Consider the following 27,986-nt stretch of genomic DNA (forward strand, 5'->3'; position numbering starts at 1 on the left):
TTTATATAATGTATTTTATTAACTTTCGGGATTCTACAATTTCATTTTCAAGTAACAATGTTTGTAAATAGATAATATAGCGCAATAATCTTAAGGTATTGATCATGAATGTCACTTAAACATAAATACACTGAGAAACCGAAATTCTGTGCATAACGTATCTATTGAATAAACATAAGCTTAATTCAACTTATTGTATCAGAATAGATTTGACGACGTTTCTAGAAATATCGTCACGTTCTACTTGAAATAAAGATACATTTACATGAAAACGCGCGTACAATAGAATTATAAATTTCGTTTCTTCTCAGACAGTCATGATTAAATTAACATTCGTAGCAAATTCACCGACAGGCAAATGCAAATATTTGTATTTATAAAAAAATGTGTTCGTACGTTTGTATTTTTCAGTCGCACACAGGTATCTTTATCTTGTACGTAGAATTTAGCTTTCTTTACGCTCTGAAAGTAGTATTCCACGAGATATTCGTATTATTATATTAAATTTCTTTTATGTAACCTTCGTGCTCCCTCGTTGATCCTTTTTGTACAAACGATGCAGCTAAACTTTCGGATCGAGGAAAGCGTAACAAACCTTTGAGTATCGATCATTAACGCGATTGTAAAAATCAATATATTTCTATAACTACGTTAGTAACATTTCCTTTATTTTACGATAAACGTCGGAATCTTGCAACCGTCTTTTTTTTCCGTTCGTGCTGTGATTAAGAAAATGGAACATCGATTGATCATTTTTAAGAAAATCGCTGGAAGATAAACGCGACACTCATACGAGTACAAGTATAATCTGCATATTTAGAAGGAGGAAGTATAATATTTGCTATTACGTTTTTACTTTCTTTATACAGCGACGTATATAAAGGAAAGTTTATTTTTTGTACTAGACACTTTTAATCATTTGGTTAACAGTCATCTATTGTATTTACCAAATACAATGGACAATTCATCGCTTTCGTAAATATAATTCCATTTATTAAATTAATGTAATTTGTCGTACTCTATCGCTTCTAAACTTTCTTTTACCTGACACTGTGCATAAAAACAGCGCAAATTGAATAATTTTACATAGAGTATTCTTTCTATTTCAATTCTAATTCTCAACTAATATCGTTGAATATTAGAAAAATGATCGAAACAGCAGTTTAGGTTAAATTATTTCATTTTAAAGCACTTGATTTCGTACTCTGTGTTTTAATTGATAAAGATCATCGATGACACGTGCAATCGTGTAAGATATAAAATACGAATTGCAATTAAGTAATCTGAATATAATCTAAACCGAACTAAATCTAACCCAAACTGTTGTGGCCATTCAGTAATATCAGTTAAAAATTAAGTTAAAGAATTTTTACTTATAATTTATTCTAAAATATTTTAAATTTCGATGCAAAACTAGATTCACAAGTCTAATTATTGCTCTTATTTGTTATTATAGTTAAAAAATTTGTCTACATAGGAAGAAGTATATGTACTACACACTATAAAGTTATATAAATTACATTCATTAAATGGTAGACAAACAAGGGAATACTGTTAATTAAAAACGATCAATCGATTTTTTGATAATCAAGCTTACAACAAGCAATTTATAAGTTACATGAAATGCTATACGGAAAATAGTTTGTCATCAGTCTGTCTTGCAAAACGGTATCAAAAGATGTAAAAGACGGAATTATGTAGTAAAAGTAAAAAAATGTATCCGTAATTAGATTCGTATGAAAGCAACAATCGCAAGATTATAATAAATATCACTGAAAAAGTTCAAACTATAACTAATTCCGTTTTTAAAAGCCGTCTCGTGTCCACCTGTTTTTTAAATTTAGAATCTAAAATGGAATGTGCAATCATAGGTATTTGTAAGAACCTTGTTTTAAATTTAAGTTCGAATTATTAAATAGCTTGGACAAATGCAAAAGACAAGAAATTCATCGATTCACTTGGAAAATAGAAAAATGTTGTACTTCTTAATCATTTTTCGTACTAGTTTTAATTAATAGTAACTTTACTATAATTTCACAAAGCGCGCCAGACAGCTTTTAAGAACGGATAGCGTACTAAATAATATAATTTCATAACATCGGATATCTAAATAGTAAAATTCTTGATGCAAGAAAACCTACACTGTAGATCGGTCACGTACGTTTAGAATTCTTAAATGTGCACTTAGAAAAAGAGTGTGCGACGCGATGCCGGCGCCAACAACAATGTCGTTCACATATGAATTTGTTTGTCGCGAGAACATTGACAATTTTTCCCCATGGCAAAGTATATATATTCGCGTCAACCGATAACTTTTTTCACTGGCGGTATAAATAACGTGTTTCTCGGAAATACTGCAATAACAAATTTATAATAAAATCAATGATAGGTATATAAACGTTAGCATAACAACATCTTTGGTTCTTAATTCTCTATTATATAAAAACGAACAAAAAGCTGAAAAAAATGAGAGGAAATACAGCAACATAAATTCTATTTAAAAGAAGAAAGTACATTTGTCTCAACTATTAATAAAGAGATAAAACAAATCTATAATAAATATATTGACATTAAGAAGACAAGATAATGAGTCATTCCCGATTTTCGATTCCAATGATCGATATCCAGTCCCAGTATTTATAACAATTTCTCTTTGATCGTCTCTTCGCCCGGATGACAACCATTCAACAACGAAAACAATTGGTAAAGATCTGTGTAATATCTTACAACGTTCTTAAACCTCTCATTGTAACACTGCGAATCGTTTGCAATCATTGAAAATTATCCTATATATGTTATTGATATGCTCTAATTAACTCGATCCCTTCCTCCCTGATTCGGGAAGACAAATACAATGTTAATACACGTGGTGACAAGTTAGTCAGGGCAATAATACTTCGGATGACAATAATAACTGGAATAAACGTCAAAAATCGCAATAATAATAATGATCGATAATAATCAAGGTATCATGTGTGTCTGTGTGTCTGTATGTGAGAGATAGAGAGGGAGATAGTAATATTATAATAATAATTCCTAGATGTTTTCGCACTCGTAACGGCGATAAAGGCATCGCTTAAGAACGAGTTTAGCAATTCCTCCAATGTTCAGTCGTTTCGATATTTTTTTTTTTTTCTTCTTTTTGCCTTTCTACGATTTCCCTACCTGTCTTTTTTACTTTTTTATTTTTTTTTTTATTTTTATCTTTTTTTTTGTCAGAAGGTATGTAGAATTCGGCAGTTTTAGGGCAGCTATAGACTCGGTTACGAAAGACACGTTTTTAGTGGTCCACCACCCAGCCACGATCGGAAACAGGAGATTGCTCTTGGATCATGTGGAGTCGCCGAGGATATCATCTTCGATATCCTCGTGACGCTACACAAAATAAATGGCATCGCTCGTTTAGCTTCTGACATATCAGCAGCCAACTGTCTCAGCTTCTGATGCAGCAGCCACGTTGCTTCGGTAATCATGCTGCTAGCAGGTTCTTGATGTTTTTTGGTGTGTTCTCCTCGTTCAGGTGCTTGGTAGTATAACGGAGAGCGTTTAGAAGACCCTCGCTTTTGCAGGGTGGTTGATCCTTCAACAGCTTCACACAGCCTTTAACCTGAAAGAATAATATACTTTTAGTGGAAACCATACAAGTATGTGTCCAAGAATCTCGTGTTTAAATTCAATATAAAGCTTTAAATTATATGTATAATAATATCATAAATAATATAATTATAGATATACTAGGATTCTTATTCCTATAAATATAATCTAACCCGACGTTATTTCTGTTCGGCTATAAATATCTAGAATATTTTGTCCTTTCATCACGTATTTGCTACATATATTTTTAAAGTATTTCTTAAAATAGGTCGATCCATCAACTGACGTCAGGGAAATATTAAATATATCCATTTTTCAATACACGTAGCAATAAACGTTAATACTTACATCGACATTCGAACCCTTAACAAAGGCACCTTGGGGATGAACGTGATCATATAGGATCACTAACCCTACCATCACTCTCAGAACAAAGAGTTGAGTTTCCTCCCGTTGGAATTGCGCCAGTAGATTCCTAAGAACAATAACATATCTCATCTGGAACTGTTGTTGTTTCTTTATTTTTCTTTAGAAATCTTTTCCTCTAAACTAAGTGAATGTTCTTTCGACTCGACTGCCAGTTCAATGCATTACTTACGGATTTTCTAACATGCGCAGGCAAACCTTGGCCATGGTACCAAGCGTTTCGGTGATGTTTTCGCGTGCTACATCTTCGTTCTGAAACAAATACGAAATATTTGAAATTTAATATAGTACAAATTTTCTACAAATTACAATAAAATATAAATATTACGGCAATAGTATATCATACTGCTCTATTCTCGATACTTCTGTCATTCTTTCTTACAGCTGCCACCAGCTATTGTAACGATAATCGTCTAAGGTGAACAAGGAATTGTAATATTATCAATACGAATGCGGATACGAATCGTATCGATCTATCGTACGTCGATTATTCTAAACTTCTATCGTGTGTTTTGTACCTATTGTCTGGCTTATTGTATCGACATAACGTAGAATTGTTTGGAACAGTCTTGTTAAACATACACATACGAAACTTGCACTATCCTTTTATGCTTGCATTAATTATTTAATTTCGTAGCAAAAGGAATATCTGAGTCAACAAATTACGCACGATAATATACTACACAGTATGAAAAATGCTTCTTCGTAAGCTGAAGGCTTACACAGTATTTAATAGTACTTACTATATCGTAAAACGAATAACCACTTCCTCTGTGGTACCAATTAAAATACACATCTACAGATTTATTGCGAATGAATCTGTTATCCATTATGCGGGTAAATGTTCCGAGAACTGTTTTACCCTGAATCACTTGGAATAATAGCTTTTAATTTTCTGCTTCAGTGCCTGTCATTATTTATATCGACCTATTTTCTTCGTACATTGTCCCTCCGCGCGTTTCGTGCCGTTAACGAAGCTACCCCGTTTTAATATTTAGACGAGGAAACGCAACGTTCTTTTGTCCTCCTCCAAAATGAAGACGGGATGAAAAATGGAAAGTTAATTATTAATTACGAGGCAAGATATAAAGCAGAGTGTCTAGTATTGCGTAGAGTAGAAAGCCAACTATATATATATATAAACACACATATACTCTATGCGTACACACGTGTGCTTGAAGAATGGATTTTGCGACAATACCGCCTATTCAGTGTTGCCGAAGCAGGTAAATTTATTTTCAAGATTCTACAGACCTTTCGCGTTTCTCTTCTCTCTATTGTAAGTTACCTTTTTGCTCGTTTACTCCCGGAAACAAAGTCGATTTTAAAGCACGTTAAATGATTCAAAGGCGATAAAGCTCGCGAAAATTGTCAGAATTTTACTTGTTGCTTGAAACAACGTTCCACAGAATGTGCACTTTTCCTTTGCCCATTATAATTTGCCAAGTTCTTTTCAGGAAACATTTACGTGACATAATGAATAAAAGAGCTATTTAAATAACTTTTATTACGTCTGAAAAATTCTACGCATAAAAGGTATGAAACTTGATTACCTCTACTTTTACAAAATTGTTTTCTTCGTTTGTGTCGTTTCTATTTATTTGACTATCGTAGTGTCAAAAATATGCAACGAAACATACTGTAATTATATTATGAAACAGACATTCAGATACAAAAATGTTTATTCTAGTCAAACCACAAAATCCTAGTAGTCATCCAAACTGGAAAGAAAGAATGACAAGTCGGAAAACGTGTATCTTCTTAGGAAATATAAGCAAAAGGATTTTTTCACAAACGAGAAACGATATTTTTCGTTTCTATTACAAAGTACTAGTTTCTATTAATTCCATTCAATCGGAATTCTTGGCAATCAATATCGATTGGCGTCCGGATGGGTCGATAATTGTCGAGAAACGGTGCATAGATAGGGGAGAGTTCAAAAAGGAGAAACAATACCACTTACGTCCATCAAGAAAGTAATGGTCGCGTGACTCAGAACACGAAGCATGGGTGTCGCGTGGGCGTAGAACAAGGACATTCGGTTGGCGAGTTCATTTCCAACCACGAGGTCCTTCTCGGCGTTTTCCTGCCGCGCCAGGGATGCTCTGGTCAATGTTCTTCGATAATAACTGAAGTCGTTCTGAATAGCGGGAGTCTTCATCTTGTGTTCATCGAACTTCAAAACAAACTCCAGAATTTCTGCCAGCTGTTTCACCAAAGCCTGCTGAGTCTCGAGATGTTGGGTCGGCGAGAGGTTGCCAGAGCATAGTTCACCCAGGATCTTTGGTACTACCTTTTCTGGAAAATATCAAACCAGTTGCAAGATGAGCCTTACGGTTCCTAAACTCGAACAATTTGTTCCTTCTCTTCCTTTTTTTGCTACTTCGTCGGATGGTTAAGAATTCTTTTCTGTTTACTACGCGTGTGCAGAATTATCTATGAATCGGTTGCCATGGTGTTTCAACTGATTTTATTAGTTAAATAAAAAAAAGTATTACAAAGATAAATTCGCTGACGTCGTTCGTAGACACGGTTCGTTGGAATAAAATTAAGAATTTATTAATGCATAAGGAAACTTCCTTTCCATAAAAAACTGAGATCACCTTGCCTCTTTCTTAAATGATATTCGAAATAAAAGAGGGACACTTAGATAAACAAAATTTTTATTCCAAGCTGTAGATTTATTTTTTCACGTGAAATCACTTTTTCGCTGATCGCAAGTTACATGATTGCCTTGTCGTTTCAGCATGAAGCATTCGTCTTTTTACTATTAGCTCTTAATTTACCTGACTAAAATCTTACGTAATAATAAGTTATGCAAAATACTAGTTTCAAACTGCACAAGAAGAAATATTCAAATTTCAAGGAATATAAAGGTCAGTAAGCAAAAAATGTCGAAGAAGTTCGTTTTAACTCTTTACCTTATCCTTTTTATTACCGAGTTTCCAGATTTGTTTATGAAAGAAAGATTCTGTCCAGATGATATGCTTCTGGTATTAATAGTTCACGACGTGGCGAACATTTTCACTTCCACTTGAATAACTATTACTACGTTATGCAAAATAAAGGCAATAAATGCCCCTAAAGTTTATAAGCGGTTGCGAGTTTCGCTGGTGCCGATGCAACGATATTGGATTTCCAATCACCGTGTGAACCGGAATATTCAGGCTACATTGAGGCTAAACAACAATCCCTGGCGATTCGTTGCTGAACCAGTATCGACATTTAGGTTCTTACGTTCTTATTTAATTTCAGCGAATGACATCGTAATTGAAACTATACAAAAAATAAATATTCGTTTAAAAACGCGACAGGCCTGTACCACGGATTTTTAAGGAACTGATAGTTTTTGCTTCGGAAAGAATAATGGTCAGTCTTCGAGAGGAAAATTAATCGTGTCATAGGAGAATTTATTTGAATAAACTTGCGTTAAGGTACCCTCGCACAGCCAGTAGCCTTGTGGATCCGCAATTTTTCAATTACCCACGATAACATATACATATATACGGAAATAATTTACCTTTATGCTTACGTAATCTTCTACTTGTTTATCATATAAGATACGACATAAGACACCACTGGCGTTTTACTATTAAATATTTATTGACTATTACATATATATATGTATATATATCGTGCTACTTTAAACAATCAATTTTGATAATATCGATAAACGTTCCACTTAATGAAACGAGGTTTTATAAAATGGTCTAAGACGTTTCAAAATATAGGAAATGATTAAAGGAATATGTATATGAGAGATTAACACTCACCAAGTTCCAATGAAAATTCATAGAATCTTTTGAGCTTCGCAACCAGAGGGGCGACAGTCAGATAGGCTTTTCGTTGACATTCCTCCGTGGGCGCCGAAATCGCCTCTCTGATTTCTTTCCCTGCCCCTTTGTAGCACTGAATCTCCTCTAAGATAGATTCTGAATTTTTCAGAACCCTTTGCACCGCTTCAAAGGTCTCCCGCTCTATCTCAGAAGGTTGTGCATCTAAAAAAATTTGATAAGAGCCAACTATTAGTCTTTGAAAACAAGCTTTCTTCACAAACGTCAAACAGTACGATATTGCGCAACGTTCTGCGTTGTCAAATAAAAGTTGGAAAGCATTGTAAACGACAAATTCAACGTGCAAGAACTACGATCGAAAGGAACGTTTCCGCTCGAGTGTGCTTGTCGAACTTACTTTCGAAATCCAAAAAGACATCGTACTTTTGAGGCGTGCAACAGGTAGACTCGTCTCGAGCCAAAAGACTCAAAAGCTTGCCCATCTTCAGTCTGATACTTCTTTTCATTCAGTATTATTTACAAAATGAAAGACATCTGTAACAGATGAAAACACACATATTAAAGTCTCCTTAAATTTAACAACTCGTTAAAACGAAATATCACAACCTGCTACTCGCTTTTATCTATCCAACAAATTATTCAGTCTCCTTTTAAACAACTTATCGCGTTTATCCTTACAAAAAAGTTACACGTAGAACTGGAAAAAAATGGTAGAGCTTTGAAATCGGTCTCTAATCAAAGTTTAATCAAACTCTAGTGAGAGTTTCTCCATGATACGAAGTTTATCTAAAGTTGGAATATCACGAAAATCGAGAACACTCTTGGGAAAACTGGTTGATGGGTATATCACGAGGGTAGAAGGACGGTCGAACGAGTGCCAAAACCTATCAAAAACAGTCTGAGTGGAAGAGAGTGTGAGACAGTTGGCCTGGCGTTCCGAGTTTGCGTCGTTACTGCACGGAGTCACAGCGGAATTTGAATTTCTGACTCGATCACTGCGCTGATCCGCGCGTACATGTCGAAGTGTTAATTCCAGACAAACTACGCGTGCTTGTACGTACATATATACGTACGTGTAAGTGCACATTAGGCAAGCCGCGTGTCCGTATCGGGAACGCAGAACGAATGAGTTCTGCGAACTCGTCAACGAGGGATGAACCTTCTGTTAATTCCAACTAATAGAGTTAATCTGTATTGACCTTACCTGGAACGACTAAAGATTTGAAGGACTAACGCCTCTCGTGCGTATCAAGGCCAACTTACCACCGTAAGCTTTGATTGATTTTCACCCTCAACTTTTACCCTCGTTGGGTCATAGGTAATATCATGAGATTTCGGAATAAATACTGGTTAGCTTATTTAATCTTAAAACTTTTAAAATTTAGCGTCTCATACCAAACGTTTGCTTGATACTGTAGACAGTAATAGAATTAAAAATTAGACACATATGTATGGAATGAAATGAGTAAAAGATTGTGTGAAAAATGATATGGAAATCCAAAGGTTGCATTTTTTTGGGAGAATAAAATAAAATTCGTACAATATAGAAGCTAATAAATATCTGCTTTCCGTTAAAATATTTATAATCTTTATTGACTACCACCTATCGTGCGAGTATTCGTTAAAAATCTCTAATTTTCATTTCTCTTGTAGAATCTTCTCTGCTCGTTATTCAGGCATTCGGAATTAATATACGTATTATGTATTTAAACGCCGTTTATGTTCTTTATCGCGTAAAACACAGAATACTAATTAAAACGTAATGCTCTAATATTAAATAAATTAATCGAAACTCTCTGGCGATGATGCTACTTGAGGTTAAAAGTATTTACTTTAGAAGCATTTATTTCAAAGGATTCGTTGGTATAGCAGAAAATTTTGCGTTTGTATTCAATTCCTGGACTGAAGATGTTTCAACGTAGAGAAATTAACACCAGTAGAGGCGGAGAAATTTGTTCCGGTGGTAGAAGAGAAACTCGAGTTTTGGATGAAAAGCAATTAGAAACGAAGAGCTAGATAAAGATAAGTTTAAATTACCAGCGAAACTGGTTTGTTAGTTCTCCGTGACATAACAAGAGAACCTTATCAACTTTCCTTGCAAAAGGCAATTAAGTTTCACTCGCGGAATGCAATCGTACTTGAATGATGGAATGAGAAGTTCCTTTATCGTGCAACGTGTAATCAATGATACATGGTAACGATAAAGTCCCTGACAAATGCTGGAAACGCTCGACGAATGCTTGTCACACACGTGAGGGGACAACGATCGAGTTTGCTAGATCTAAAATTGGGCACGGAGAGATTCCAACGTACCGGCGAATGTCTCCGTTATTTTTAGCAGAAAACGGTGTGTCTCGTTAACGAACTTCTCTTGTCACGTTGAGCCGCTTAGATCTACCTAATTAGCCAGCGATCCTTCGCAAGATCAGTTCCCATTCGTTCCTATTAAAACTATTTACATAGAAGCAATCTATCGTAAAGCTATGTATTATCCGTTTCTTCCAACACGGTGCTGGCTCGATCGCGTATCGGATGCAATCCAGGATAACTGCCATAAATGCGATAAATGTTTACGTTGAAAATTCCACCGATGATTCGACGCAGAAGCGTATCCGGGATCGCAAAATGTTATCACAGTAGGGATACGATAATCTCCGTTTTCGTACCATCGTAGGCTAACGAAACGATTCTTGGCCGAACGGAGCGATTCCCTCACGATCAATCGTACAAACAAACCATTCGAACCATCTGACATCGCGTTAACTGAATCACCTCGTGGCACGCGTTCTGGTTAGAATTAAAGCACAAAGAAAAATCTATCCTCGAAGAAATAAAAATATCTATACACACAAATGTACGAACAGACAAAAAATAATAAAATAGTCGGAAGAACCGGCAGATTCTCCTGTTCGAAAGCCGAAAAGAGGATGACAACGATTTAGTGACACGAAAGATGATTTTGTTAATATGTGAAAAAGTTTCCTTCAGAAACTCACCGTGAAGAAGAGTCGGCGTGATCGCGCTCGAAAACGCGAATACATGACGCTGACAGGTGCACGTCGAAACCTGGGGATGGTCAACAAGTACGCGTACCGAGTGCAACAACTGTCATTCAACGGACGGCCATGTTGCTGTTCGTAAGGGGTTGCGTTGTGTAGTGGCGCGGTTCGAGCCCTCTCCTTATTTGGTAAACGACAGTGGCGGCGGCACGTTCGCGCGAAAAATCAATGAGGTTAGTTCACCGGTTCATCCTCACGGTGACGCTGCTTACCACTTATTTAGAATCGCAAAGGATTTCGAAATTCTCTGTTGTTCTAATAATCGACAAAATTTGTAGAACTTTAGAAAAATGTTAAATGAAAGAATGATCTTTTAATGGTACATAATCGGTTCGCTGAGAATTTGCGAAGAATTATGTCTTTAGATACAAGTAATTTACAGTAACGGATAGTTTAACATCGACAAAAGCTATTATCGAAGTTCATATATAATCATGGAATTTTTTATCGATATTACGCCAGACTTTTCGTGCTCAGCACATTTGGTAAATAGTTTAAAAGCTGTTATAAATCGGAGCGAATTAATTTAGTTTCAAAATATAGAAAGTTTAAAATTATCGAACATTTCCTGTCTTTTTTCTACCGCGTGTAATTTTACGTCAATATTGTGGAAACTTTAAAAGTTATCTACTACATCTTTTATCTTTCATTGCTTAATTTGGCGGAACTTACTTAAGCCAGCTTTAATTTTTGATGCGTTTAAAATTACATTACACTGTAGAGTGCAAGCGTATGCGCAAATATGTAGAATTCAGATACGACCTGTGCACGAATAAGCGAAAGAATGCAAAGAGGGTTTACCTAATAAATAAAAGAATATGACGATGAATAAATAAAATTTAGAAGTAATTAAGGCATCGAACATCCTTGTTTTAATCTCCAAAATTATCTCCAAAGCACAGGTTTATTTTTGAATCTTTTCCGACGTTTGTCTAAAGTATCACCACATTTTTCAAATATACATCGATCGATATATCTTTTCTAGCATTCGATTCTTCCCATTAAAATTGTAAATTGCAAACATGTCGAAATTCCCCGTGCCTTTACTGTCGGATTATCGACGCCGGTACGTTTATAAATACGTACGTTTATAAAATACGTTTATAAATTTAGAAGTCCTCTAGAAGTCGTGCTCAACTCATCTGTGAGGGAGTACGATCCTCATCTTTTTTCATCGTAGACTGTAGACCAACGGATTGCTAGTGACGGTCAAGATGAGACTCAAAAGGGTGAACAATATCTACGTCTCGTCTGACTGACAATGAATATAGCCTGACCGATTTACCAAGAATCAATCGCGTTAATGTTTATACAGCTTTGCCTAGAATTCTCGGGTCAGTACCTTTATGGGTTAACGCTCGTGGGGTAAACGAATGACATTGAGATGGCAAGCCATTTATGAACTACAAGAATATTCGTCTCACTTGTTACTAAACTTCTTTTAGAGAGTTTCCTTGAAAGTTTTGCATTTCTAAGAAATGATTTGTCGATTCGATGATCGTAGAAAAGTTTTAAAAATGTTCCTTTTCACTACTATATCGAACTATATCTTTAAAATGAAAGAATAATAATAAAATATAAACATATTTTTATAGAAAAAGTAGGAATATTACTATCTTTTCTCTTTAACAACGATATAAACGGGAACTCGTATTTAAACAACTACATATCACCCAATCTTATAGATCGTTATACATCGTGACACGTTCAAACAAGATGTGGAAAGATCGTTATTTGCTTCAAGGAAATTCCGTGTCAAGAGAGAATTAGTTCGTATGATCTATCGGATACTGAAAGAAGAACCAACGACGTGGATAACCGTCGCGATTTCACTACCATTTTTTCGATAAAGCAATAATCGTTGCTGACATTACACAAACCACCCCACGCTTCGCAAACCTCACGTGCATTTACTACTTGAAATGCGTGTGATAGGGCGAGTCTTATCTGCAAATGTTTTCTCTCACTGTATCGCAAAAGTACGACCGCGTTCCACAATAATGTATGCACCACAAAGTGTTTCTTTCCATTTGTCCATGCACAACACAAACCGTGAAAGAAATTAAGGTGCCTTTGACCAGATATTTAAAAAATTTATTTTACACGAGATGGATTTTTTCAAGCAGCCTTTGACAAAAATAAATTTTGATCAAATTATTATAAAATATTCGTTTAAGTTGTTCATTCGGGTCAAAGATGTAGATAGAATTATTAATTTCTATCAAAGTCTGAAACGAATTTCGGGAAATATCTTTATTATTCGGTTAAAAATCAATTTACTCATAGCAACCGATGTTATCGTTATAATCCCAAGACTAACTACTAAGTCTTCGAGTTTTTAAAAATATTGATAAAATCGATATTATATGCATAGCGTATTTTAAATTAATGCCCTCGCGTATTTTAACGACGTCAATCAGCATATGCATACGATGCGTTAAGATTCATCAAGATGTAAGTCAAGCTTTTGAGAATCCAAGTTCAATCATATATTTCAACTTCTAAAATTATCATTCGTTTAGTTTCATAGTTAACTAAAAATTAGAATTTCACTCTTCGCCATGCTATTATATCGTAATTACAAAAAATATATCGAACTTTTTATTATAATAAATTATAGAGAGTAGAAAAATCTTACACCTTATCTCTGGTGTTTGGTCTCTCTCTCTCTCTCTCTCTCTCTCTCTCTCTCTTTCTCTAAGTTATTTATTATAAAACAGGAAACAATGGTTATTTAACATGAACTTAATGCAGTGATGTGCTTTAACTGACAATAACAATTAACAACTTACGACACTTTCAAAAAGAAAAAGTCTTACAACACTTCTCGATTCCGCAATGTCAACACTGTTCTCTTCGACTCTTCTTACAACTCTACTCTCCTCGACTCTTCTTACAACTCTATTCTCTTCGACTCTTCTTACAACTCTACTCTCTTCGACTGTCGTTACAACTCTCTGTACAACTCTCTAGCGACTACCTTTTATACTACGTTTTGGTATTCACACAGGTGTGGGTGACTATGGTCAAGTACACCTTCCTTAATTAAGAACTACGGGTGTATGGCCCATCCGTTAGCATTTATATTGCTTTTTACTTGGGGTTCGTTGGATACTACAAAATTCCAAATACTATTTTATGGATATTACCAACAAACTGACTTATATCACTCTAATTCTCAACAGAATACGTAATTATGTAGTAAATAACAAGCATCCTAATTTACGTGACAAAATTTCTGCCGAAACGATCGAATCACGTTGTTATTCCACGTACATATTCTTCTTTGTTCGCTTGTCCCTAAAGTGCAAGACATTTAGTGTCTGTTTAGACCATCGTCAGTTTCCGCGATGCATCGTTCCAATATTGTCGCGGTGTCGTGATTTTTGCACCTCTTTCAAGTACACGATTGGATAATCGTCGGAAACCGTGGGCGAAGATAATCGACGTCTATTAAAGGCCTTTTTGTGCATCAATTCCAGCAAATCAATTGAGACCCTCACCACCTCCCACCATGACCCTCCATACGGTCCTCTCGAGCTCCCCTTTCCTTCGGTCAACCTTAATTTTCGTCGCTGCGACGATAGGCAAACCGACAACCATGATCACGATGACTCTGCTACCAGTTACTTATGTGCTCACGTACTTACGTATGTACATGTATAGACACTTGTAACCCGCCAGATATTTTATGCGTCAAATGTTACCACGACTTATGACTGGTACTGTCTTTTTCTTCCACTCCTAGTTCGCCTTTATTAAAAGAAATTGCTCACCAGAACGGCTTTTGTCCGTTTCACGCGTAATGTTCTCTGGATAAACTGTATGACGCAGAGTTGTCTAATAAGCAGGTTTATCGAATGGAAGAAAGTGAAAGAAGCTAGGGTATAAACTGGTTCGATTTTTCTAGCAGGTCTGTAGGAGTACATATCCAACGCTTTTTCGTGCTACCGGTTGCACATTATACTAATTGTTTTTTCGACCAATCGCGGAGAGACGTAATCGCAAGGTGAGACGTCAACGGGGTTCGTAAATCCCCGTTACGATTATAACAATCGACACCACGAATTGATCGATCCCCCGATTTCCGTTGAGATAATAGGGGTGATTGAGGTTGTATAACACTGTGATTCACAGAGTTATAAATTATATGTTTCCAGCACTTAGATTACACTGACGTAGAGAAATAAATAATTAACAACTTGTCGCACGAAGCTAAGATAGATATGTGCGTTAGAGCAGGGCTCTTATAAGTGGATTCAATGTATTAGTGGACGTAGCACTATGAGATATTTAGGAGAGGAAATGTATGCTCGACAATACCGAGACCGACTCTCGCGTTATGCTTAGACTGCCCCGCTGGGCATTAGCGTATACTTAGTAGTTGACTTTTCCAACGATGTAGAAGAAGTGAAGTTGAGTGACGATGCTGTGTCGGAGGAAAGCTAAGGATGGGTGTGTTTAGCGCGCGGGACCATCGGATTTGTTGGTGCCGATGTTAGTTAAGAGAGTGAGGGAAACAGGTTTCGCTGTTAATTGGTTAACCGAAGGGTCTTAACCGCCCTCGAGAGAAAGTGGTTAGTGGGAGGAAAGTTGCAGCGCACGTGAGAAAACTAACTTTCCCTTGTCCCGCCGTGATAGACAATAGTCTTTAGAAATTCTTCGGACATAGATGTTTGTTTGTTTTGAAGGACCTTAGCAGGCAAGTGACTCGGGTTTATGACGGGTGCTTAAGGATATTGAGGGTACGCCGTACGGAAAAGCGGACATCTGGTGTCCGTCTGACCCGCGGTGTGTGACCTGGGCCAGGCAGAGAGGCCCGGCGTAACACTAATGGCATAATCGGATGAACGTATAATCTAAATGCATAATTCAGGATTTTCAGTCGATAAAACGATTTGGAAACATTTTTAGTTTAAGGTATTTCGTATAAAGATCGATTAAACTTCGTTCAAAATGATATTCGGTTGACATTTTATGAAAACGACATTCTGTCGCCACATATTTCTATATTATCTCTCAAAGCGAAAGTGTTAAATACTATGACAACCGATGGTGCTACGCTGGGGTCATATGAGTATTAACTATTAACGTTAATATTATTTTTTTATATCAGCTTCGAAGCAATGCTGGTGTGTGTACGAGCGGCCATTAATATATAATTACTGTTGTTAAATTTTCTATACACCTCTTAGAATCCCTGTAGACTTAAACAAACGTTATACAATCTATCAAATGAAAATAAAATATTTGAAGTTATTCAACTTCTCTATAAACCTAACTCAAACTATACTTTATTAAGTTGACGGAAATAGTCGGTCTCTAATTTGCTCGAAACTATCCAGTCGTCGTATTAACGACGCTTCTTAATCGAAGCGTAGCATAACTAATCGTAAGACCGCGAAGAAATAGCTTGGTAGTGTATGTTAAGCGCGTAGGTAAGCACGCCACTCATTGCCGAGTGGCTGATGAGTCGGGATACGCAGTGGCGTGCGTGCTTAATAAGGGAAACGTGTGCGCAAGTACGTACGCGGCTTAAATACCAGGCGAGTAGCGCACGTACCAACGACGCATCGCCGCGACATGACACGTCGCGATATGGTAACGCACGCTTGGTCTCCTCGACTCCTGGCCAATCACTAAACCAGGCTAACCATATCGTGCATAGCTCGGTGGCCTCCTTAACAACCTGAGCAAATTAATCGCGGAACACAGCAAGGATCAGGGCCACCGGGGACGAGCACGTCGCTTTAAAAAGTTATGCGACTATTAAGTCGAAACTGGCACTGAAAGTGGCGCGCATGGAATACAAGAAAGAAGTCTCCCTGTCTGCTCGGAAGAAAGATGTTCAGTGCTACTTTTGCTTGTGGAAGCTCCTTGAGCTTGCGGGTTGTAGAGTGGAATCGAAACAGTTGCTTTCTTTTAACGAGGTATAATTTGTTCGTTAAAGTGACGTTAATGGAATCGTTAATTAACAATTTAATCCCCTCTGATACCATTCAACGTGTACGATGCAATAACGTCTTCTATCTATTCAATTGTATAAAAGTATTAAATACATGTTCAACGAAATTGTTTCGACACATCTAGTAGAAATATTGTGCTGGCAGGCAATCTATTTATATTGATTATTAGTTCCATATCCCCTATCGGAATATAAGTAACTGCAATCGTATTGCATGAAGCGAGCATGTAATCATATTATTTAATTTCGTTCGATATTAGTTGGATTTGAATTGTAGGAGCGTGTTCCGTAAGTAGATACCTTCTTCTCATTTAAGAATTATGAGGAGGTATGCATCATATTTTTGTCGAACGTGTCGCTGTTTATTTCAATTTGTTTTTCCAAGTTTCTTAAAAAAAATTATCTGTAAAAGTGTGTCTCTGCAACATTACGAGTTGACGCTATCGTGTTAAAAGAAAATAATTAATTGACCTATGATACTGATCACTCTGCTGCTGCTTACATACGAGTAGAGTTAAGGTCTGTTTGACTCATTCGTATCAAGACACTGAAACGTTAAACCAACTAATATCGTTGGAAATTTTTTTAGGCCATAGATATGTCATAACCAGTACGTCGTATCGTGCAAGTATGTGGTCTGTGATATCTGGAAGGATATAACGTACTAATAATTTGTACGTTGCAAAATTCTTATCCCAAAAGTTCTTACAAAATACAAATACGAATTACGAACGTAACGAAGAATGTTCTTATATTAAACTACAGAATTGCTTTTTCTCATTCAAATTAGATAAATAATTTCTAGAAACTCTTATCGATTAATTTTCTCCCTTTGTTTTGTTCTCTAAAATTTCAACTTAAATAGAAGCTTAATATTATAATAAGAAACTTAAACATTAAAGTAATGGAGGACATTTTATAACAATAAAAAGTTCAAACGATTTAGAAACCATTCGCACCCGCACGCACCATACGAAATCTTTGAGCACGCGAGGCTATTATTGTTCAGTGGCCCTGTCCTCCTTAAGAACGAGGCAAATTAATTAAAAGCGGCAACGGTGGAAAGAGGAAATGACCGAACCTCGGATTATACCGCAATTCCTATGTGAGCATTAATAACGTGTCAAATTAGATGTCGCTAAATCATGCATATACCATCATTAATTTAACTTTGTTTTCCCATACGAAAGAAAAGGAAGAGAATTAAAAGCTACATTGAACAAATTCATCTAAAATAACATTCTGACTTTACCAATAAATATCATATAGCAGTTTATCGATCAACCATGATCAATTAATCAATTATCGTGTGTCAGTTAATCAAATTAATTCCATCATCCTATTTGCCCTATAAAGCATCAAACCGCTTCAGAATCTCTAAATTGAATTTGTTTGGCGGCCTGATCGAACATCCTGTCATAAACCAAGCAATTTTATACACGTAGTTTATGGATTTCCAATCTTATCCGAAAGTATCCAATCTGACAATGTTTCGGAGTACTCGAAGGGGTGTACTTTATTTACCGATTTGATATAATGCGATTGTCCGCTGCTCTTAGTATCAGTGGGAAGTTGAGATCGACAGTTCCATCAAATCCATCGCTCCATTAAAATTAGAAGTTTCACGGACGAATTACCGATATGGAACAGGGATCCTGCTTTTCCCAAAACGAGAACATCGCGTACGAGACGGTCTAAAAGAGCCAGACTTTCTATTTCGTCTATTCCAATATAGTATTGTACTCTATACATTATACATATGGTGCAGGTTCTCAGATAGTTATAGATATACATATAATAGAATATCACATAGTTGTTAAACAAGATTTACTTCTTGAGAGTAGTTTAAAATGACTCAACTTTAACAAAAGACTAATTATCTGACACCTCATTCTTTCGACGAGAAACTAAAGCCCAACGTTCGACCATGAAATCATGAATCTAGTCGTGAGTCAGATAGCTTTCAGCACGGACAAGATGCTCCATTTTTTGGAACAGATTCCTGTAATCACGATTCAGATCCTAAAGGATGGAGTGATAAAGAATGAGTCGGTGGTTTTGTCACAACAGAGAATTAGCGAGAGAGCTGTCATTGGGTACTCCTATTTCTACTATACATATATCTCTATGAATAACGTACGTGTGATAGTGCACGTGTTCGTATAGCGAGAGAAGGGACGAAGGGAAGAAAGGGCTGTCGTGCTCGTAGATGCATAGATCATTTCAAGATTCAATGGTTAATCTATCCTTTTTTCTCTTCTTGCATTCTACTCTTCTTTCTTTTCTTTTTCTTTTTTCGTTCCTTCATAAGTGGATGCATGTAATCGATTCAACGAGGTTTAAGTTTCTGTTTCGTATCTCGGTACTTGGGTTACGTGATGCAGAAGCAAAATACGATAGACGTGAAAGTCTCTCACGCTGTACGTTAATTTTCCGTAAGCTATCACATGACAATCATGCGAACGTGAAACATATCTGAAAGGGCGATACCCTGGTAAGAGCGTTTTAATTATTCAGATTCGGAGCAGAGCGTTTCTCCTCTCGATGGAGGATGGGTTGAACATTCAGGAAGAAAGTATGAATCGTTTAGATAGAAAGTAAGCAGTGAAGTATCAGTTACGTACCGATTACGGTATTACACGAGTATTTGAGGCTGAATAATTTTTAAATAATTACAATCACGATTCACCTTTAACAACTATTTTAATAGACGAATCGAAAGACGTTAGAAATTTTATAGGTAACCAGCAAAAATTTATATAATACAATTAAAATTCGAAATCTATAACTTTTTAGTTTAGGAACAAATTGCAATACGAAACTTTCCTAAATGGTAAAATTGTTTAATCGAATGATGTGGTGGACCCAAAAAAAAAAAAATTAAACATTTAATATATCGCAGAAATATTTTATATCTGAAATATTTTAAAGGAAGCAAATTTCTTTAAAAAAATTTCAATGGTTACATAATCTGTCATTGAATAGTATGGCTTTTATCAGAAATCGCACGTACCACGGATATTTTTATGGTTGCTTACGCCACTGGCCAAGCAGGGGGGATATCGTCATATCCCGGACGAAGACAGGAAACCTCCGAGCAAAATTCCCCTCTGCTCGTATGCACGTTTGCTTTGACAAACCTCTCTACATACATACGTATATGTGCACTTGATTACAAATGAAGCAAACAGAGAAAAGGAGTGAACCGTTATAGAACGATCGCGATTAGTTGACAGCGATCGATCGACATCTGTCGTCTGGGCAGAAAATATTCAAATTCGTAGCATATATCGCCAAGTCAGTGAAAAATATTTATAGCACCTATACAGAAAATTAATCGCACCAGTTATGTATCGGAAAATTATTGACATAGACAGAAATATTATATTTACATTCTATGGTACTTATTACCTGTTTATAAAATAATCGATAGTATACACTCTAAGGGCAAAATACTTTTTTATACAACATGAAAGCGTGTGTCGAGTTAAATTCAATCATGTACGATGCAATGATTTTTCAAGGTAAAAGATCTGATAAAAATAATCTCTTAGCACAAAATGCGTATCATAAAATACATACGTACGTATTGGTTTCTTTCATTGCGAAAATTACTATTTTATTTTGAGCGTTTTTGTTTCAGCGTTGATTAGTGATAATTGGTATATGCATATATATTATGCATACAACGTACGCAATGAATTCTTTTTTTGTACTTTAACTTCGATCCAGTGACTTAGTACGTATCTCCTTACTCCTGACATCCCGTGTTTTTATATGTTCATTTTCTTACGATAAACAGAATTACGTCACGGTGTACGAAGCACACACGTGCGATAGCATGTAAGTAAATACTTTCCACACACGTGATCACGCCACATCCGCCTATACGCGATACCCCATAGAAGGATGTTAATGCTTGTTTCTATGGTTACCCATATTGAAGAGTCTACGGTATTTAAACAAAGTAGTACCACCTCTATCAACACGATACGAATTTCATTACGTTCCACCATGCGAATTCCGATGTTTCGATCGTTTTTATTTCAGCTACGAATCCAATTATTTAAATGAAATATCTACCTTGCACGAATACGAAATATCCTCCTTTACAATTATAATCGAAGCGTCTGATACACGACGTTACAGATTACTCGCGAGCTACGTGTCTCAACGAATTACCATATAGAAAAATTGTAGCAAAAGCTGACAATATCTTGCTGTGTTATCTTTCTGTTTCTAATTTAGGTACTAAAGCGAGTTGATAAGTTGATTGCTTCCGGTCAGACTTCATAAATAATTCAATTAAAATAATAAGTTAAACATGCAGGATATCCTACGAGCATCCGTAGAAATTAAACATAAAAATAGACCCACAAATGATCTATTAAAAGATCTTGATAAAAATGTGAAATTGAGGGAAATAATAATTTGCTGCTAATGTCAGTACATGTCATATTCTACTGAAACTACACACTTCTCTATCATTTTCAACTATAGAATATAATAGTTAAATTTATATGGAAATCTATGGAACACACTGTATATTTATACATTCAGACAGTCTTTATTAGATGAACGTTACATTCGATTAAAGTTCATTAAAGTTGCATTTCTATCATCTTAATAATATTCCCCTCGTTATTATACACGTAGAGGTACCAAGATTTTAATATTACTTTCAAACAAACACAGCTGCACAAAATCAACCTTTAGATCAAAAAATCAAATCGAAGGAATAGTTGATAGAAATTTCCACAAATTTTTTACATTTTTAATTTTTACCGTATGAAGATCTATGTAGATGTAAGATTTATGTAGATGATCTATCGTTCAATTTTAGATAGCATTTAGCGACCCCAAAATCGCCAAATTCCCCATTGGGTCAAGGGTATTGACCAGGAATGCATCGACATGCGGTACCGTTCGGCGAATCAATTTCTACCTGGAACAGCAACAGCCCGATGGAATTCGATCGATGAAATTCTCCGTAGTTAGCCAGAAAATGAGTACACTGCCGTGTGGCTCTATTATATAGTCGGAATCAATACCAATTTCTAGCATGCACTGCTTGGGTCTCGATGTAACTACAAATTGAGGAAGACTCGACCAACTACGTATACACACCAAACAAGCTCCAAAGTTTTGCCACTTCTGGAAATTTGTATTCACGACCGTTCGCCTGCGAGACAATTCCATTCGAACGAGATTCATCTCTCCGGGCAACAAAATTGTTGCTTTTTCCCCAGTACCTACCTGTTGTTCCTTTGTTCTAGTTTTATTATAAAATATTACGATCCTTTCAACCCGAAAAGACACATAGTGATTTCTTCGTAGCATTTTAATTTTATGATCTACGTCTGTTTTTATTGTAATATAGTAATTTGATATTAACGCACAAATACCTGTATTACCGTAAATGTCAGGGTTTAGGTTATTTGTTTTATAGATTTTTTGTAAAATGTATTCGAAGAAATGACGAAAGGTTTTTATAATCAGAATGATTACGACGAATGAATTATCGCTCATTAAATACCACTGGCACAAGATCAAGTTTCTTCAAGATTAAAACATATCCACATAAACTAATTATCAGTGACTTTAAAGAAAAGAATTTGATTAGCTCGTACGTATTCGTAGAAAACAATGGAATAACGGCGATTTCTACAATGTTGCGCTAATTAATCTTCAATTTCGTACGTACATAATTTGCAACCTTTAATTAATAAGAAATATCTTGATTTTATACGGGGAAAAGATCTCATTCGGTCTTGATCATGAAGCTATTGTGTGCTAACATTCGTCATTAACCAAATTTCTCCTGTGTTCGATTCTTCTGAATCCTCGTTAATCGTTAATAGAAATTCTTTCGGTTCCTTTGCACTCCGTGCGGTTTACTGTTCCTCCGGTTCCGTTACTCGACCGATAAACATTTCAGGAATATTCCATTTATAGCGATGTATATACAATTAAACTTACAAGTACTGCTTGTTTCCACAAAGGATTCAACGTTTTTAATCAGCATACTGAATCACAAGATTTAATTAGAATCGAGACGCAACGAACAAGATTTATTGGCAACAAATGAAGAATACAGTTCTTTGTAAGGAACTCGTGCTTGAAAGTTAAACTATAAATATGATTAACGTAACGATTGAGTGGAAAAAATGTAGTATGATCTGTGCGACGATGTATCATCATGCCTTGTTCAATTTTTTCAAGAGTTTAGATTCAATACCTTTCTTCTTATACTCGTATCTAATTGGTAGAGATCGGTGAGAAAATAATACTATTTTTAACAGCATAGGAACATTTAGATCGTGCATGTTTGTGCAAATTCATATTTTTATAAATAGAACACGAAAGAATTGAACCTAAGCAGATTTACATGTTATTTACGAGTAACCTTCCTCTCATTGACTCAAATAACTATTATAAAATTATTCGAGTCATTTTTTCGTTCTTGCAGACACTTTTTCCTGCTCAACTTAAAATACACAATATTTCCACATTCTTCCGTTACTGTATTAAGGTGTATCATAATATGAAACAAGGTTGAATTTTTTAAGGCGTAGAAGCTTAGCTGAGGGACAATAACCCTACCTTACCCTATAACGGGTAGTATACTTTATCATATACATTTTTGTAATTTTAAGTATCGCAGCCACTCTAGATTAAACTATCGTCCAGTTGAATAATATGTGGAAAACGCTAGAATCGTTCGGTTTTTTTGTGAATGGTTACGGTTTACCATTTTACGGTTTCCCACTTTCGGTTCCCATTTTCGGTTCCCATTTTCGGTACCCGTAAAAGAGCGGATGACCTACTTGTTAATTGGTCGACAGATAGGACAGATAGGAGCGTCCTGATTACGAGTAACGTGCCTCGATAATCTAATAACGTATCACCGGTCATGGATCCATAAAGAACATGATGAAAAAGAAACGAAGACCCTCTCAGGGTTCGATACTCGTTTGATGTTCGTCGTTGAAAAAAGTATCCTATAGAAGTTCGTATTTTATCGCGCACGATTCTGCACCAAACGCAACCTTGCTTTCATCGCCCTTTTTTCTCTTGTTACTTTCTTTCCTGACGCCTTTTTGCAGTGTATCGAGTACCGTAATTATGGCCGTGTTAAGCACTCTGTTGATATAAAAATTCGTCGTATAAAAACAGTTGATTGCAATCATTTTTATCGAAGTTACTCAAAACGCTCGTAAACTCTACTTTTTCTTCTTTAGAAAATTCAATCACGTATTTCATTTGGTAAGACTAAACATGTTATTTAAACATTATTACGAAACATTAGTTAACTAAGTGAAATCTTATACCCGGAAAAGATACGTATGTTGTAATGATTTTCATTTGCGTGACTTTAAGAATGTTTGCTTTATTTTTTTTTTTTTTATTTTCGTGATAGATAATATAAATAACGTGATGACTGCTGGTACAAACGCAAGCTGTTACATAACATTATCATATTTATCGTATATAGATAGGTTAATAAAAATAGTGTAGCATAGGTCAATAAAAATACATTTGTCACTTATTCATTGGTAAATCAAACCTTGTTGTTTAGGTACTAGGAAATATAATTTTCATTTATCTATGTATTCTATCTATGTATCGTTTATCTATCTAAATAGTAATTTGTGAACTTACGCGCCTTTCTCTTCCTTTTTCGTGGTTAATAACCCGTGCAAGCGCTCGATCGATTACAAATTTAATGATGATTGCACTAAGAAAATATGGGATAAAGCAAAACACGGATAGGAAAACACGATAGTACATCGTCGACAAAATTCAACACGATAGGTAGAGAGTGCGTGAACGAATTTTCAATTAAAAGGAATTAACGATAACGAGTTCGGCGAAGAAGAAAATAAAAAGTTCCGTAGAGGGTTCGAAATAATAACGCATAGGCGATCTTCGATGCACGCTTCCTTCTTCCGGCGTTCGAACCAAAACAGAATTTCAAGACAGCGCGCACAAGGAAATAGAAAGAGAACGAGAGAAAGGGAAGCGAAAGAGAAGGACAGAGGGCAAAGTAAATGCGTTTAACGTTTTAAATGATCCGGAAAAAGCAGAAATTAAGCGAGTATACTCGCAATTAAGAATAATTAACGATAATCCGTTCGGGAGAACACGGGTTCCTCGCGGTTGTACGCGCGAGCGCGCTATTTCAAATTCTCCAGGTTCTGTCTTGAAATCGTCTTGAACGACGATTTGTCGTCTGGCAAATCGACATCGTGGAGGACGTTAGTATGAAATTGAGCCGTCTGCAGCCTCGTGCGAATTTATTACGCTCGCCTCGAGTTTCGCGGTTTCGTTTGTCCGGCTGATAAAAAATTTTTCAACGTGAAAACAGCGCTCGCGCGTGCATCTGGCGTAGAGATTCTCTCTCTCTCTCTCTCTCTCTTTCTTTTACCCTCTCGATTCATCTTTGTCTCTCTCGCTCGGTTCTCCATCGAGCATTAATGACTCTGTCCTTGTCTCTTCGAGAGGCCTGATACGCACTTGACTTCCACGCGGAAACGAATCGTACACGTGATACAAGAGCACTTCCGACGACAGAATAATTCATATATACATAATTTAGCGAAAAAACAAACAAATCATCGTCCCGTTTTCACCGTGTCTCGCGCCGGAAAATCGATTGTTAATGCTTTCGCGCCTCTTCAATGGCCTGAATCGCGTGATCCAACAGCGTTTGCAAAATATACGTGTGGGTATTAAGCGTGTATTAGTAAATTGATCTGTCTTGGTGTAGAAGGGAAATTCGATTTTAAACATTAGTTAAGCGGTAGCTTTTATCTCTATCTTACGTTAGTTTTGGTTACTAGACAGCAGCTATAATATGTATTTGTATAAAGTTGAAAAAAAATTGGTGTTTAGCGTGTAAGAAAAGATATTTCTCAGAATCAACGACATTGCTCGTATCTGTCCGAGTATTTATGCTTCTCAATGCGCGACGTGTAGGTATTCCATATACAAAAGCATAAAACAATGGACAAGAGATGACGAAATAATTTGCATCGTGGGCAAGATGACGAGACCTTGCATCTGTCAATCATTTCCGAAACGGCAAACATACTGCGTTGATTTGCAGTCGATGATTAACTGAGCGTGTTAGCGTTAATAAAACAATTTTTGTATTTGCTAGAAATATAAGTTGAGAAAACACCAGCGCGATGATATATGTAATATTCCATTTTCAGTATGTTAATTGAATTCAGGCGAAATTTCTGAGAATTAGGTGATTTGCATAGCTCTTCTAGTGTTACTTTAACGTACTTAAGATCAAGTTTATAATTTAATTGAGCCACGTTTTGTTAGTAGTTATGTTCAATCGTATTACGTTTATCTCCCTTTACTCTTGTACATTAGACATAATATGTGGTAATATGTATAAAGTGCACACTGTTACATACAATTACTCGTAATTTCTTCTAGACATGATACAATAGCAATGATAAAATTATCAATCAGTATTGTTGATCTAAGTTACAGTATCGAAGGAATATGATGTATATTGATACAATTTCTAGATAAATGATATTTTTAAACTTGACAGATACTTAGAATGTACCTGTAAACAAGTTTATCTGAATTTATTTAAAAAAATAAAATATTTTATCTTAAAATTAGTCGGTACTGTAACAAATATGACTTATATTTGAAAAAATCTGAGCTGCGTTCATCAAAATATTCAATTGCATTGTCATATATTTGATTCGACGCACCATCACACGTTAAACCTTCGTACAATAATTTTATACCATTTTTCCCTGTACGGTATTTCTCATTAATTTTTAATTGCCTCGATCCTCCTGTTTCGCCGAAAATTCCAACGAAAAAATTATATTTTATTTCCCTTCTATCTTTTATCAATATGAGTAATATCATTTATCAATACTACCGTATTAATTGATAAAATTCACTTGGGTAAAAGAATTAAGTGTCTCATCCGTTTTCTAAAAGTCTTATCGTAAAGTCTGACAAAATTAATTAAAAGAATCGTTACTTTTGCAATTATTATTTTCCAATTTTTGCAATATTTTCCAACCAGTCTTCTACCGTATCAACTGCAAAATTTATCCCTATTTCTAGCCCAACCACGCAAGGACAATACGATAGTACAAATACGACAATAGGTATAAAAATACTCGTCACGCTCTGAAAACGGTTTCTTTGACGAATCCCTGGTATTATCCGCGGCGATTATCGCAATTTGCAGCAATTTCTTCAATCCGCACGTAATGACCGTTGGCGAGGTGCGCGTCTTGCAACGAGGAATCCTCGCGAAAACTGCACGACCCTATATTCAGATGCGTAACGAACCAAAAGGAAAGAATAGAGAGGAAAGTTTATTTACCTTTCGTTGAAGCGCAAGAAGGCAAAGCATGACTCAACGGGCCCGAATTATTATCTTGAAGAACGTGCGTGCGTGCGGGTGTGTGTGTATGTGTGTGTGTGTGTGTGTGTGAGAGAGAGAGAGAGAGAGAGAGAGAGAAAGGGAGAGAGAATAGCGGCTTCAAGGGAAGATGTTCTCGAGTGTCGACATTGTTCTACCTTCGTCTGGTTAATAGCCACTTCCGGTTATCCAGGAAGAAGTAACCCTCTTCAGGCTTGGGCGGGAGAGAAGAGCCTTTTTCAAAAAGGAAAACGATCCGCCTCTTTCGCGCTGACCCAAAAGGTCTCCGGTTGCCGCGCGACGATAAGCTTTTATCACTCACAAAACACGCAGCACAAATTCGTAGAATGTCTCAATACAGATTTCCTTGTGTCTGGTACTAGATGTTTGTTTTATCTTGTTTACCGATGCGTCTTGGGAGTTTCTAACAAGTTCGCGAAAAAAGAAAAACGAAGGAAACTAAAAAATGGTACGAACTAACGTTCCTCTCGTTCTTCCCTTATTTCCCTCTACCCCTTTCCCTTATTCGCTCGATCGTTTTTCCTATTTATCTTTCAAAACTGTTGCAGACTGTCGTAAAGAGTCCCCCACACGAATGTCTCTATATGCGAATCACAGTTCGTCGGAAAATTCTCGATGGAAGTTTCTCTTTCTTTTGAGTTCCAGAAGTGAGATTTATGAAAGAAGAGAACACACCGACTGCGCTCGGCCGGAGGTTGATATAACACTGTCAA

At 36.1% G+C, this 27,986-nt stretch overlaps 1 protein-coding gene across 3 annotated transcripts; it reads right to left on the reverse strand.

Moving 5' to 3' along the window:
• Positions 1 to 27,986, reverse strand: LOC117166702 (CYFIP-related Rac1 interactor B). 3 transcript variants are annotated; one of them, XM_033350927.2, is made up of 7 exons: positions 27,411 to 27,986; positions 8,212 to 8,348; positions 7,794 to 8,018; positions 5,984 to 6,318; positions 4,193 to 4,272; positions 3,943 to 4,069; positions 1 to 3,607 (listed from the first exon to the last, which is right to left on the reverse strand). In XM_033350927.2, the coding sequence occupies exons 2-7, from the start codon at positions 8,318 to 8,320 to the stop codon at positions 3,470 to 3,472; spliced, it is 1,014 nt and encodes a 337-aa protein (XP_033206818.1). In that variant the 5' UTR covers positions 8,321 to 8,348; positions 27,411 to 27,986; the 3' UTR covers positions 1 to 3,469. The 3 variants fall into 3 exon arrangements, with proteins under 3 accessions (XP_033206818.1, XP_033206819.1, XP_033206821.1); XM_033350928.2 differs by lacking the exon at positions 27,411 to 27,986 and adding an exon at positions 10,811 to 10,986; XM_033350930.2 differs by lacking the exon at positions 27,411 to 27,986 and adding an exon at positions 8,421 to 8,780.

The sequence above is a fragment of the Bombus vancouverensis genome, chromosome 4, assembly GCF_051014615.1.
Source record: "Bombus vancouverensis nearcticus chromosome 4, iyBomVanc1_principal, whole genome shotgun sequence".
NCBI classification, from domain to species: domain Eukaryota; kingdom Metazoa; phylum Arthropoda; class Insecta; order Hymenoptera; family Apidae; genus Bombus; species Bombus vancouverensis.

Excerpts from the sequence above, each read along its gene's own strand:
- LOC117166702 (XM_033350927.2), bottom strand. The coding sequence starts at position 8,320 with ATGAAAAGAAGTATCAGACTGAAGATGGGCAAGCTTTTGAGTCTTTTG. Across the intron at positions 8,019-8,211 it reads TGTCTTTTTGGATTTCGAAA|ATGCACAACCTTCTGAGATA; the intron begins GTAAGTTCGACA and ends AAATTTTTTTAG. Across the intron at positions 6,319-7,793 it reads TGAATTTTCATTGGAACTTG|AAAAGGTAGTACCAAAGATC; the intron begins GTGAGTGTTAAT and ends GATATTTTCCAG.